This window comes from Hippocampus zosterae, chromosome 7, assembly GCF_025434085.1.
Source record: "Hippocampus zosterae strain Florida chromosome 7, ASM2543408v3, whole genome shotgun sequence".
Classification (NCBI taxonomy): Eukaryota; Metazoa; Chordata; class Actinopteri; order Syngnathiformes; family Syngnathidae; genus Hippocampus; species Hippocampus zosterae.
In genome coordinates, this window is record NC_067457.1 from 2,962,363 (window position 1) to 2,976,016 (window position 13,654).

The window sequence follows — 13,654 nt, forward strand, 5'->3', positions numbered from 1 at the left end:
TGTGTGTGTGTGTGTGTGTGTGTGTGTGTGTGCGCGCATCTCTAAGTCACTTTGAAAGGACACATTTTGAGGCATATAAAAAGGAAGACGCACATCCACACACACAGTTGTGTCCACATTCACACATGAGAGGGGGGGGGGGGTCAAAGGTCAGGCAGGCCAGCCGCCCGCAGGCCTTCAGCGCTTTCACTTTCATCTTCGGTGCCGCTTTCATGGGCTTGTCGCTGGACGGTTGCGAGCCGCAAAACGCGTTCAACAAACACTTAAAAACAAACAAACAACTCTTCAGGAGGACTACATTTATTATACGTTGTTGTTATCGCATTATTGTTATTATGGAAAGATGACAAAATGAAAAAAAAACAAAGGCAGATTTGGAAGCAGGGGAAAAAAAGTAATCAAGAAAAATGTACTTGAATCTCTGATTCAAAAAAATGAGTACATGGAAATCGTCAATGAAGCTCGGTTGCAACGAATCCTCACATGTCCTGTACGTGACCCGGGACGGCGTAGGGGTCGGCATAGGGGTCACCGAAGGGCGTCACATCCAGCGAGATGTCGGCCTCGCACCGACTCTGCAGGGCGGAAGCCAGCAGGGGGTCGGTGGGGTTCCGAGAATCGTCGGACGCCAGCGACACTTGGTCAAAGTGGCGCTGGGGGCCGGCCGGCGGGCCGGCGGCGGCGGCGGCGGCCTCCTTGTGCAGCGTGGTGTCGTGGTGGTAGGACACCAGCTCGTTGCTGAAGTCCACGGCCTCCACGGCCGAGCTGGCGCACAGGCGGTTGCAGCCCAGGATGGTGGAGAAGGCCTTGCGGAAGTCGGCGTTGAAGGCGTAAATGACCGGGTTGAGCGAGGAGTTGGCCCAGCCGAACCACACGAAGATGCTGAAGGTGGTGTCGCTGACGCAGGGCGGGGCGCCGGGCGCATCCGCGGCCTGACAGAAGGGTACCACGCAGTTGAGCACGAAGAAGGGCAGCCAGCAGAAGACGAACACCCCCATGATGATGGACAGCGTTTTCAGCACTTTGGTCTCCCGCTTGAAGGAACTTTTTAGCGCGCTCTCGTCCTGCGCCGAGGCCCGCGCGCGCGGGGCCGGCGCGGCGGCGGCGGAGGCGGTTGGCGCGCGCTCCAGCGAGGAGATTCGACGGATTTGCGTCTGCGCGATGCGGAAAATACGCGTGTATGTGCCCACCATGATGAGTACGGGGATATAGAAGCTAATGAGCGACGAGGCGATGGCGTACGTGCGGTTCAGGCTGGCGTTGCAGTCGTCCTGTGGCTGACGTCGCCGATCCGCGTCGGCGCCCGTGGCGTTGAGGGCGCGCGCGTCTCGGTGCCAGTTGAGCTGCACGGGGATGAAGGAGATGAGGATGGACAGCGTCCACGCCACGCCGATCATGACGAAGGCGAAGCGGCGCGTCATCTTGCGCTCGTAGCGGAAGGGGCTGGAGATGGCCCAGTAGCGGTCCATGCTGATGATGCACAGGTTGAGGATGGACGCCGTGGAGCACATGATGTCGAAGGCCACCCAGGTGTCGCAGAAGCGGCCGAAAAGCCACGCGCCGGCCACTTCGGACACGGCGCGCCAGGGCATGACCAAAACGGCCACGAACAGGTCGGACACGGCCAGCGAGATGACGAACGAGTTGGTGACTTTGGAGCGCAGGTGGCGGAATTTGACCACGGCGGCGCACACCAGCGTGTTCCCCAGCAGCGTGGACACGATCAGGGCGCACAGGACGAAGCCGGTCAGCGCGCGAGCCAAGCTCACGTCTCCGGGGGCGCCCGTCGGGGCGTCGTGGCCCCCCTCCCACGACGCTTCGCCCGCCGTGGTCGCTGGCCACTGGCTGCGCGCGTCCCAGGTGGCCATGGCTTGCTCGTCTGTGCCATCGGTGGCTGCTGCCGCGAGGCTCGGTGCGCCCCCACGTTAGGGCTCCCCAACCCAACACCACTCCCGCCCATCCGCGCGTTTTACATTTTCCCTCACACGCATTCGCGGATGGCAAATTGCAGAGCATCGAATCTCATCCGAGTGTTATTTGCAATCCGTTCGTCAAGTCGGTGACTTTAACTGTTGACGAAGTGCTGCAGGACAGTAAACCCTTTGACGCCACTCCAGCATTTCATATCACATTACAAAAAAAAACTATTTTCCTCTGTCTCCCAATTGTCGTTTGATGTCCGCTGAGAGTTCTTCAATCCAGTTGTTGCGTATTTGAGTGAAGAAATAGTCCAATTTCCATCCATCCTTGAATCGTCGTCCCTTTGCAGTCAACTTTCCTTTTTCTGTTGATTGTCGCCATTTTAGTAAACTGGGAGGTTAATATGTGCACGGAGTGATGCCTCCTTGACTCGTGATTGATGTCTCGTAGAGTGCTACTGCCCTTTTGTGTCTAAATGCTATTACTCATTTAGTGAATGCTATTACTCATTTAGCCACTAGAGGGAAGCAGCACTATATGAAACATCACTCACCAGTCTACGAGACCTCACTCAATGCAATACGCGTCCCATTGCGCCCAACCTGATTTTATGAAAGAGGCCGAGGGCCGGATGAAGAGTAGTTCGCCACTATTTTGATCAAATCTACCGCGAAAATTTCGAAAAAATATATCTGATCATATGTCAAAACCGACACGTGAGCTTTGAGATGGCATCTCTAGGGGAGTGAGTGGACTCTTGTGTTCCAAACTTCGGCCCTCATTTTCGTGACGGCACTCGAACCTAACCCGTAAGGCCTCAATCTTACCACTTTCTCCCCTCCGCTCCATTCATTATGCCGTCCTGAGATCGGGAGAGGGAGTTTGCAAAGCCAACTTGGTTTGAAATTGACGACGAGCATCACAGAGATAGACAGTGTCGTTTTATTACTTTGCTTTATTGGCGATCGTGAATAAAGTGCTCGAATAACAGTGATGGTGAACAATGCCCAACTTGGAAGCAGGCTGTCAGTCGGATTCACTGCAGATTGGCCCCTTTTCAAGGTTAACTTTCGCTGAACCAGTTGCAGGTTTCAGGACTCAAAGTCCCCTTCGTTGTGTCGGTCGGCTTTTAATTTGAAATGTCGCCACTTCCGGCGCCGGCAAGTCTTGCGTTCTGTTCTCTCGGCTGACGACACTGTCAGATGTTCAGCGGGCATGCGCATTAGTGTGAGCCTGCGCGTGCGTGAATGATTCAGCAGGCAGCGATGTGACGTCAGGCCTCCGTGAAATGAAACCCGACGGCATCAGCCGCAAATTCACCTGCTTTGCCCTCCTCACGGAACACCGCCGAGGAGTGACATCAGAGGGCTGCACGCTCAGGAAGGAAGCAAGAACATATCGTCGTCCTCCGCGTCGCCATTTCCACGCCCGGTGCTGCCTGGTCGTCACAGGTGAGTCTCCCACCATCGCCCGTCTCTCTCACACATAACGCTTACAGTATGATTTGCAACGTAAATATACTGTAAATGAATGACGATCGACATACGTGGCGATTATAAGGAAGCGCATCCATCACAAGGATCATCTGGTACATGTCACGCCTGATAGGCTCCAATGCGCTCAAGCGGCGAGGAACCTTTAATTGGGCCAAATAGTCAAACGGGTTCTGAGTGGGGAGTTCTTAAGACAAGGAGCATCTTCTAACCAGTGATCACGCCGTTTTTTGCCAAGTCTTGCATTTCAAAACATAATGCAAGTGAAAGGCATGGAGGTGATGATGTGGTTCAGAATCGGTTTCGTCCGACGGGCTGAGAGAGGTGGGCCTTAATTCAACTGGCCCAAAAGCCGATGGGCTTCTGAATTAGAGTACACGGCCATCAGGTTTAACAACACTCAAAGACTCAAGAAAAGCTTCCTCGTGGCAATGTTGACATGGTGTATGATAAGCATCTCAAAAAACAAACAAACAGAAAATCAAATACAAGCGATGGATCAAAACCGGCTTCCTTCCCTGGGTCTATAAACAGCGGCCTTAAAGTGAGCAAAACGCCAATGGAGTTCTGCATGGGCGCAGACGTTTGACAACACCCATTATTATGTTAAACGCTTCCTTAAAGACAATCTACTTAAAAGCGCAAACAATGCTTTGTGATGCTTTTTGCATTGGAACCGGTTTCAACTGACATGTGTGTGAACATGCTGAGAGATGTTGCCTTTAATTGGCCAAAGTCATTTGAGACAGCCACACTGTTATTGCATTTATTAAAAAAAAAACTATTATGCAATTTTAGGCTTTTCATAAGTGACTGTGACTAAACTTTAATATTAGTCACGCAAACCAATAATAGACAAGGGGAGGAAAAACATTCCCTGATATTAAGCTTGACTTGATGCATTACTTATTATGAAACGTGTAATGACTAGCAAATCATTTTTTGGGAAAATAAGAGGTGCCATTAAAATAATGTATGGCGGCATTGTCTGAGTGTAATTCAATGAAACGCAAGCGAGTGAGCCTCCGACGTAAACAGGAAGTGGACGGGGGTCAAGCGGTTCCTTGTTGTGGAACCTTTGCCCCGTGTCTACCGAAGCGAGATGTTTGGACCTCCAGCGCTGTGAGAAGACAGAGTGTCTTTGTTTTGCATCAGTTACGCTGTTAGCGGGGTTCTACAAAAAGAAGACCCCCCCTACACCCCCAACCCCTCCGCTATTGAATCCTTCCGAGTACAACAGAGAAGTTGTCCGATGCCAGGTTGCCATGACGCCGGCGGTAACATTCGTGTCGCCGAGTCGTTACTTGGAAGTCTTTCGCCCATTCCCACCTTCAATGCCAATTGGTACAAATTGGCATTTTCTGTTTCTAAAATTTAGACAAAAGGAGTGCTTTGCCGCCATCTTGTCATATCGAGGGAATTCTAAAGATTTTCAGCGCAGGGTGGGTGCGTCAATTTGTGAACTTTATTCATGGGGATTCCTGTGTGAGAGGGCAAAAAAATAATCGAGCAGAATTTTGTCGTGCATGCGAAGGTGGTGATTGTTGACTCGACATCCTTGAAACTATGACATCATTGTTTTCAACGCGCTGTGTGGACTTTCACCGGCCATACGCACTCCCCGCTGTCCATGCCTCGCCCGCCCTCGCCCCTCGATTCGTTCATCCAATCACATTCCGATAGCTTCATCCACTTATCAGAGCACCTTTGAGCTCAAGTTGTCGACAGGTGGAGGTACCGTCGTGTGAAGGCTTGAAAGGCGCTTGCTCATGAGGACAGGTGTGGGGGGGTTATCGTGGTCGTCATGCTGGCTGGACCCGGAAGCTCCTCCCACTTTCCTTGGCGCCGTCATGGAAAGCGCCAGCGTAGTCACAACTCGATGCATTCGGCCTGCGAGCCGGCCGCCTTTGGATTGTTTTCAGCCGGACAAATGGAGCATGAAGACATTGTTGATGGATCCTGAGCAGGAACCATGTGATCTCACTGAGGAAGGGGGCGGGGTAGGGGGGGTGGGCGGGTGAGGAAGATGAAGACACAAATGAAAATGTATGAGGCAGCATTGGGTAATATAATAGTTCGAATTGATTGATTTGTTGAACATTCATATCTAATTCCCCAAGTGTCCTTCACCCTTAGCTATGATGTCACCTTAGCGACGCAACGTCATGCTAACGCCTAGTTACAGTGCCACTGTCCTCCCACACTTCCATGTTTTGAGTCAGCATTTTGACCCCCCCCCCAAACAGGAGCAGGAACAAACCCGCAGGAACAAATGTGGATTACGGGTGCACTTATGTAAGTGCACCTTCTATCAGATGACTCCTTTTCCTCCCCGAGGAGCTTCAGGAAGCTTTGATAAAAGCGCCACTTATCATGTTCCTCCTCCCTCTCAGATGTTGATCAGATGTTGGCTAGCGGGGGGCAGTTAGCTGCTGGCCGCGACGCGTGCTTGGCTTAGCGACCATCTAAAAGTGGATTTTAGTTTTCTCGTCAGCTCTGCAGAACACTTTCTGTGCCCGTGCAGGTAAATTTTGTGTTTTGATTTTGTACTTTTTTCAAGAATGCTAAGCGGTAAATTTGAAGGTCCAACATGAAAAATGCTAAATATCGAAACAGTCCATATTCAAATCAGAGTAATATTTTTTTTTCAATATTGCTAAACAATTACATTGGAGTAAATATTAAAACTATTTAGAGTAACTATTTAAACAGGAGTTAACTCTCTTTAAGTGAGAGATAAAACAAATATTCTATAATGTTGAAAAAAAGTTTAAATTCTTCAATGACGGCGAGTCATATCGAAAAGAGGGTCCATACTTCTACTTTACGCAACAGTCAATTTTTTAAACAAGGCAATAAATCACATTCAAACCGTATCGATGACGCTATTGCGAGAATGCGTTCAGGCTGATGATTCACATTGATGTTTTTTAAAGTTTGTCAGCATGTTTTGTTTTTCCTTTTGGCCAAGTTTCGTTGAAAAGGATGACATAGTTTACAAACCGGAATCCTCAACAAACGGAACCTCAGGGAGCGTCACCGGGCGTGTGGCCTCTCCCCCGCCTGGGGCTGTTACATGCGTGTGCGCGTGTGTCTACAGGGTGTGTCTGTTCCACAGTTAACACCAGCGGCCGTTTTATGATGCGTTTGTGTTTAGACAACACACTGAGGCGTGTGTCACAAGGCGGCAGCCAACCAGAAACTATCGCTAAAGCTCGACTCTGTCGGTGGAAGCGGGGCTGGTCACGTGACAGGGTTTTAATTAATTAATACAAACGTGCCGACATTGGATGCAACTAAAACAACGCATTTTATTGTTCGTTAATGTTGACTTTTTCTGACAAATCAAAGTATAACTACAGGAACCTTGTCCACTGTACAAAAACACCCACATGCATGGATTCTTTACCCTCTTTAAAAAAAACAAATCAGATTATTACATTGTAGCTGGCATTTGTTTCTCTATGCATTGTACTGCCCCCTTGTGGACGAGGTTAGCAGCAGAAAGATCATGCACGTCGAAAGAAATTTTGACTTGAGTGTGGTCATGGAACCAATTCCACTCTTAAGTCAGGGCGACATTGTGCTAAAATAAGTTTACGTGTGTTTAAAGCGGAATTCTTTTCTGGTCTCTCTTCTATCGCAGATCGGAACCACGCTTCACCGTATGCTAGAAAAATCTTGCATGGTCCCAACACACCCGCTGCGGTGTGAAGTGGTGAATAATTTACAGAGGCCGACATCTTATCGCCGCCTTTTGTTTGCCCCTAAGCTCCTCGTCTTCCTGAATCACGTTGTCGTCGTCTGATGTCCGCCCCCGCCATGCCCACCCCGGTGTCCAGACTGCCTAAATTTGGCTCGTGGTCCAAAAGTTCGAGCCCGACGGCGACCGCCGCGGCCGCTTCGCACGTCTTTCCCACCGGGCGGCTCCCCGGCGGCTTCTACCACCACCGCGGGCCCGTGGTGTGCAATGGCAACGCCAACGAACCGGCGCCCTCGTCGAGGCGGATCGGAACCATTCGCACGCCTGCTGAAGATTCCAATAAATGGAGGAAACGTGGGGAAGTGACAGAGGAAGCGGATCACAATGACGCCCCCCAACGGGACAAGGATGCGCAAAGGTCTGGAGTGGACCCAAAAATGCTGGACAAATCATTTCCTGTTCATAAAACTGGACTTCCTGTCCCTAAATCCACTGGACTTACTGTACCTAAAACTGGACTTACTGTCCCTAAAAACAGACTTCCTGTTTCCAAACCCACTCTAACTGGGTCCAAACAGAACCTTCACGATCTTTCCGGCTCCAAACTGCGACCCCCTAAGTGGTCTACTCACTCAGGTTCCACTTTGAGTTCCAGCCCCGGGTCCGGATGTGGTTCTTTGCCGCCAGCCGCCCGCTCTCCCTCCACAGGCAACGTCGGATCGGTGCCGGCCTCGCGCCTCGCCACAGGCGACGGGTTCCACCCACGTAGCCTGGAGGTCCGGCGACAGGCGCCCGCCACGGCCACGACCCTGTCCCAGAGCACCAAGCCGGGTCACAAAGAGTCCAGTACCTCCTTGGTCCAAGCCGGGCCCCTCATGGGTCCCGCTGGTCCGGGCGGGGTGAAGAAGTCCTTCCTTCCGGCACTCAAAGCTAACAACGTCAGCTATAAGCTTTCGCGGCCGATACTCGCCAAGCATGCCCAGACTGTTGTGGCAGAAGTGAGCCGAGCGAGAGCCAAAACCCCAAAACCCAGTCCAGGTAAGATCAAATATGGTCCGTTATTCTTCTTTGATTCCTTGAAAGTCCCCTTCCAAAAGTTGTTGCCCGTTTTCCAGAGCGCACCGTCGTAGCCGCAGCCTCCCAGGGGCAACCTTCCATCCCGGGGGAGATGGTGGAGGACATGTCCCTGTCGTCCGGCTCATCCGTGGACCACAACCGCGCCAGTCAGGAATACATGGACGACTTTGACGACCTGGGTGAGGAACCGACGCCTCACCGATCGGACGGTAGCCAACCGGCGCCTTCTCACGGGTCTTTTCATCTCCTAGGAAACCGAGGCATGGGCATGCTCGTCCTCGCCAAGAACGACGAAGACGACTCTGGTCTGGACCGATCGTGCTCCGGCTTCTGTGAGGGGCAAGTAGCGGGAAATGGCGTTAGCGCGGCGACGGAACTGCACTTCCTGGACAGCACTTTAGACTGGACGCACGCGACGCCCGCCGGTCAGTTCGACTGTCAATCTGTCATTTTTCTCTCTATCCATCCATAGTATCGATATCGCTCTCCATCCACGCGTCACATCAATCTGTGAGTGTTGTAAAAGTCTCTTCCAAACCGTTTTGTTTGTCGTCAGACAAAGACGGACCAAATCATGTGACCAGATTCTCCTACCACAGCAGGTCCAGTCCATCTGACAATCACGAGCAGGTACAAACTAAAACAGATTTCTCATCAATCATGCACCCCTTCCCCCAACTTCATTTTTTTTTTTTTAACAATGAGGTTGTCTTTTTTTTTGGGGTGTGGGGGGTTTATTTGGCCCACCAGGGTGGCTCTTCCCTGGACCTGTCCCCGTCAGACAGCTGCGGTTCCGGGGGCATCTACATGTGGGACGAGGAAGGACTGGAGCCACTGGGGGGCGCCGTCTCACGTGCCTCGGTGGACTGTGGGCACGTGCGGCGCGTCGGCAGCTTTGACTCTGACGTCAACAGCAGTGTAAGATGCTCGGGCTAAATGTCGCTTTTTGTTAACTTTTGTAATAATCGGTGCAAAAATCTCATGATTTTCTTGCGTGTGTGTGTGTGTGTGTGCGTCTCCTCCCCCACCCAGGACGCCCTGACCAACGTGGAGTCTTGTGATTTGGACGACAACAATTTGGACGATGACGACCTCATGCTCGACGGCGACTTTCCTGACGACATTTCACTCCACACCGGTGCGCAAACATCAACACTAAGCAGTTGACTTGATCAGACGTAATCAGCACGTCGGATTTTGGAGCCTCTGATTGGGTTGTTTTGATGTGCGGTTGTGTCGCTCACCCAAGGAGATGGAGACGGGACGTCCCGCATGGCTGAGTGGAGGAGGCGGCAGCTCTGCTGGGGGACACAGGATGACCACAGTGATGACAGGTCGGTTACATTCTTCTTTTTTTTTTTTCTCTTCTCCCCGCCCCCGATGGATGGGGTGATGGGCCCACTCTGGCTGCCGCGGTAACAAGAGATTCCTGTGCGGTCAGGGAGGCGGGATGCTACGACGAGCAGGACGACACCGGCGTGGACACGGATCTGGCTTTGGATCTTTCTCCTCAAAGGTGACACAGCAACACTTGTTATTCTTTAAAATAAACAAATTGTTGTTTTTTTTTCCAACGAGGAAAAGTGTCATTGACAGAATCACTTTTTACCTTGCAGTTCCGCCGCCCTCAGGACTCCCGGTGTGGACATGGAGGACCTGGCTGACGACTGTGGCGCACTCCGCTCACAGCTGGAACTCCTCCGAAGGTTTTTGCTGCAGGTGAGAGCAATATTACTTTACATAGCTAATATTTTACGAAATGTTTTGTAGTAAAGTCATGCTTTTAGGATTTTGAGTTTTTGATTGTTCTACCCGCAGTACAGCGAATGACTGATTTCGTTTCATTCAGGACGACGACACGGACGACGACACTCTGACCACCGACACGCTCAGTCCCGAAGAGGGCGAACAATCACAGGTCAACCGCGCTCTTCGACACGCGCAAAGCAAACGACTACCTTTCGGAATGAAGACTTTGGCGGTGTTGCTGGAGCGCCCGGTCCCAACCTGGTTTTGCGCTTGCGCAGGTGGAGGCTCTCTTGGAGGAGGTGCAGCAGCTCAAAGAGGTCCTGAGGAGCAAAGAGCGGATCATCTCGGAGCTCACCCTCCAGCTGGTCAGTTTGGATTTTGGGGTTTTGAGCGTTGACCCTTTTTTTTGACGTATTTATATGTTTGTGTGCGTGCGTAGGCCGTCGCCCCGGCAAGCAGCAGGTGTCACTGCTCAACGGACAGGTCGGAGCAACACACACAGACGAATGCGGTGGAGCCAGCTAACGAGAGCGTGGCCTCGCAGACGCCTTGGAGTGAGCGCACGGTACACACGCACACATACATGCACAATTGATCATGACCCCCCTCCCCCGGCCGCTAATCTTTGTTTTGCCCACCTCCCACAGGCTTTTCCTCCCTCCGCCTTGCTCTCGCCACCGTGGCAGTACCAACGCTCCAGACCTTACGGGGGTAGTAGGCCCAAACCCAGCATCCCCTCCCACCTTGCTCGAAAAAGTGAGTGGCATCTCCTCCAAAGACCCCGCCCCCCCCCAACCCCTATAAAATGGTACAAACACAAAATGACCTTTTATTATGTTCACGTGGGCATGGGATTTGATATATTAATAATTTTCTTTATTAAAAACAGAAAATATATAAATTTTAGAGCGGGATTGGAACACATTAAAATCAATGTAATTAATTGCAATGAGGAAAATTGATTTGATGTAAAAGCCAGGATGGAAAAAGGGTTCTCGGGCACGTTTGTTGCTTCCGCCTCAGTCTGTTTTGATAACACTGATCCATTCCTCCTTCTGTCCTTTCGCCTTGCTCTGTCCTCTCTCTCTCTCCCTCTCATCTTTTGCTTCCTCACCTTCACCTCGGCTTCTTATCAGGAGTGGAAACACTCGTGCTGTACTTCAGCGACACGCCCTGGTATGGTTTGCCAACTCCTCCGCACCACATCGCACCCCTCAGCATATGCCCCGCGAGCTATATGAAAATCCTGTTGTCGTAGCAAACGATACGCCCGATTGCACAAAGACATTTCCTTCGCTCGTCACCTTCTCGCAACGTTGCATGTCTTCTCTACCCCCCCCCCCCCCCCCCCCCCGCACCCCCTGCCGCCGCACACGCAAGCGCAGGGTGCATGATGAGTGTCTGGCAGTGAAATGTAAGTGAATGCAGTACCTACGGTGTCCGCCAGGTGTCAGTGAAGGCCAGAGGAAGATCTGGTCTCAACGTTTGGAAGCTCCAATGTTCAGCTGTGTAGATGGCACCTAGAAAAGTTAAATATGGCAGAATACTGTTAATATTCCCGTGGAAAAAGTCAAACTACAAAAGCAATGTTCAAAGGACTAAGTTGTAGTTTGAAGATCTTACATTGAAAAAGTTTCCAACTAAAAGATTTGTTTTGAAGGAAATCGTTTTGTTTTTTTGAGCGATTTTATTTGTTTCAGCCACAGGTACTTTGCCACCCCCACCCGGAAGAGCCGACCCCACTAGCCGCCCCGCCAGCAAACAGAAGCTCCGCCCCTCACCCGGCTCAGCACATCCCGCGCCGCCCTCAACGCCGAGGCCGCCGAATCGCCCGCGCTTTGTCGCCTCCAACTCTTCCCGCGTGAGAACGGCGGTCTGACCGCTTCCCAGCATGCCACAGGAAGACGTTGACGGCAGCTCAACGCATCCTCTCAACTTGAACTCTGCCGGAAGGAAGTTTATTTAATAAGTTAACTTATTTATTGAGCACTGTGACGGCGCTTTACTGTTGCCAGCGCTTTGTTATCGTGGCTTGTGATGGTTCAAAAATATGCAACACGGAATAAAAGACGCGCTGTCCCTTTAAGTGCCGCTCGACACATTTTAGCATTTCTCGACATCCGATAGGCGACTCCACCGACCACACGGAACCGCTCTCGGGATTTGCTTTTATGCGACACTAGTCGTGGAACTTCAACAACGGACCTTGGGCGTACGAGCCAGAGGCGAGACTCCAGGCTCCGTATTCAACTATCTGCAAACGCGGCAGTGTGAATAACGAACTGTGATATAGCGGCTGCGGGACACCGAGGCACCCTCCTGACATATGGAGAGGGTAACGAGGAGGCGGAGTTTCTAATTGGTTCATTCCTGGCATCTTCCTCCGCCGCACCCCCCCCCCCCCCACCTCCCCACACACAGTAATTCACCTGAGAGCAGCAGCAGATCAGGTGTAGTAGATAAAGCCGGTTACCATGGAGACGCCGCGTAGCAAGCGGCCAATGGGGATTTTGGAGAAAATATACCTCCTTCAACTTCGGTATTCTGCGCCGAGCTGAACTGTCTTGTCTCCGAGATGAAGCCCAACCGTGTGTGTGTGTGTGTGCGCGTGTCCTCGTTCTCCTTTTTCCATCGACTCGGCGCAATCGTGCCGTGAGGCGCCGTCAATATTTCATCATCAGCGGTCGACGGGAGAGGGAAGCATGCCGGATGGACGATGTTTTCATACTTTGGGAATTACCTGACCGATCAATCTTCTTTCGCCTGTTTAAATCCTCCTCCTAAAAAAAAAAAAAAAGACAATGAGACAAACACAGAACACATGTTAAGTTGTCCAAATAACTTTTGCAACAAAGTCCAGAGAAATCCGTAACTATTAATAACATTGCCGTAAACATGTAAAAATGTGATGCCCCCCATACCCACCAAAAAAACTGCTGTAATTTCCCCTAGAAAATTACACAAGATGGTGCCAAAGGACCAACGTTCTATTAGACAGAGCAATGGCCTCTTATAGATTTGCTCTGATTGGACCGTCAGCCGTTTTAAAGACGCGAGACTCCCAAATTTATCTCCAACAAGAAAGGAACCCGAGGTGCCCATTTAAAACATTCCTCGAGTTCGATTCCTCGGCACAAACCATTTCACATCCTCGTAGGTCAATCGACGGGAATTTTGTTCGCGTCTACTACGCCTTCGCCTGCTAACGTCACTCGGAAACTCACATTATTTCTCCACTTAATAAAACAAGCGATGGGGCCAAACCCGTCGCAGAAGCACTTTTTGGTGACGTTTCCAAAGAAAAACACAAGCATCCATGCGCAAAAAAGCAGCAGTAGCAGCAGCAGCGGCGGCAGCGTGCGCGGGCATAAATGCATTTTTAATGAGTCCAGCTCAGCCGTTGTTGTAGCGATGATGATGATGATAACTCCAACTTGAAACCTATATGCTACTGCTGTTACTCTCCTCACGGGGTCACTGACCCAAGTGTGACTCTAATACGCCATTGCCTTTTATTGCAAACGCACGCCGCCCATCGTGTGCCGACCGCGTTCCTGCATCTGCAAAATGATGTTTAGCTCCAGCTAAACACACACACACACACACACACAAACATGAACACGCACGCTCAGCAGCAGATGCTGGCAATTAACCCGCTGCACCGCTAACGTGCTAATTCAGCCAGCAGACGCACAAACTTGTTTTGTTTTTA

General features: G+C 51.1%; 2 protein-coding genes across 8 annotated transcripts; one reads left to right on the forward strand and one right to left on the reverse strand.

The window, feature by feature from the left end:
• Window positions 1-321: 321 nt before the first annotated feature.
• LOC127604970 (D(1)-like dopamine receptor) lies at window positions 322-1,932 on the reverse strand. The gene has a single exon (XM_052072423.1). It carries the CDS (start codon window positions 1,866-1,868, stop codon window positions 480-482), a length of 1,389 nt encoding a protein of 462 aa, XP_051928383.1. The 5' UTR covers window positions 1,869-1,932; the 3' UTR covers window positions 322-479.
• Window positions 1,933-3,118: 1,186 nt separating this feature from the next.
• LOC127603385 (uncharacterized) lies at window positions 3,119-12,028 on the forward strand. 7 transcript variants are annotated; one of them, XM_052069590.1, is made up of 16 exons: window positions 3,120-3,371; window positions 7,186-8,148; window positions 8,214-8,372; window positions 8,445-8,618; window positions 8,750-8,823; window positions 8,944-9,111; window positions 9,226-9,331; window positions 9,443-9,527; window positions 9,635-9,709; window positions 9,810-9,912; window positions 10,043-10,111; window positions 10,221-10,307; window positions 10,382-10,507; window positions 10,590-10,698; window positions 11,079-11,118; window positions 11,649-12,028. In XM_052069590.1, exons 1-16 carry the CDS (start codon window positions 3,209-3,211, stop codon window positions 11,686-11,688), a joined length of 2,541 nt encoding a protein of 846 aa, XP_051925550.1. In that variant the 5' UTR covers window positions 3,120-3,208; the 3' UTR covers window positions 11,689-12,028. The 7 variants fall into 7 exon arrangements, with proteins under 7 accessions (XP_051925552.1, XP_051925550.1, XP_051925549.1 ...); XM_052069589.1 differs by having other exon boundaries at window positions 3,121-3,371; window positions 11,643-12,028; XM_052069586.1 differs by lacking the exon at window positions 11,079-11,118 and having other exon boundaries at window positions 3,121-3,371.
• The last annotated feature ends 1,626 nt before the right edge of the window (window positions 12,029-13,654 follow it).

Bases quoted from the DNA above. Each gene is read 5' to 3' on its own strand.
- LOC127604970 (XM_052072423.1), bottom strand. From the start codon at position 1,868: ATGGCCACCTGGGACGCGCGCAGCCAGTGGCCAGCGACCACGGCGGGC.
- LOC127603385 (XM_052069585.1), top strand. From the start codon at position 3,209: ATGAAACCCGACGGCATCAGCCGCAAATTCACCTGCTTTGCCCTCCTC. The intron at 9,528-9,634 runs GTCGGTTACATT...CTGTGCGGTCAG, and splicing joins GATGACCACAGTGATGACAG to GGAGGCGGGATGCTACGACG. The intron at 10,508-10,589 runs GTACACACGCAC...CACCTCCCACAG, and splicing joins CGCCTTGGAGTGAGCGCACG to GCTTTTCCTCCCTCCGCCTT.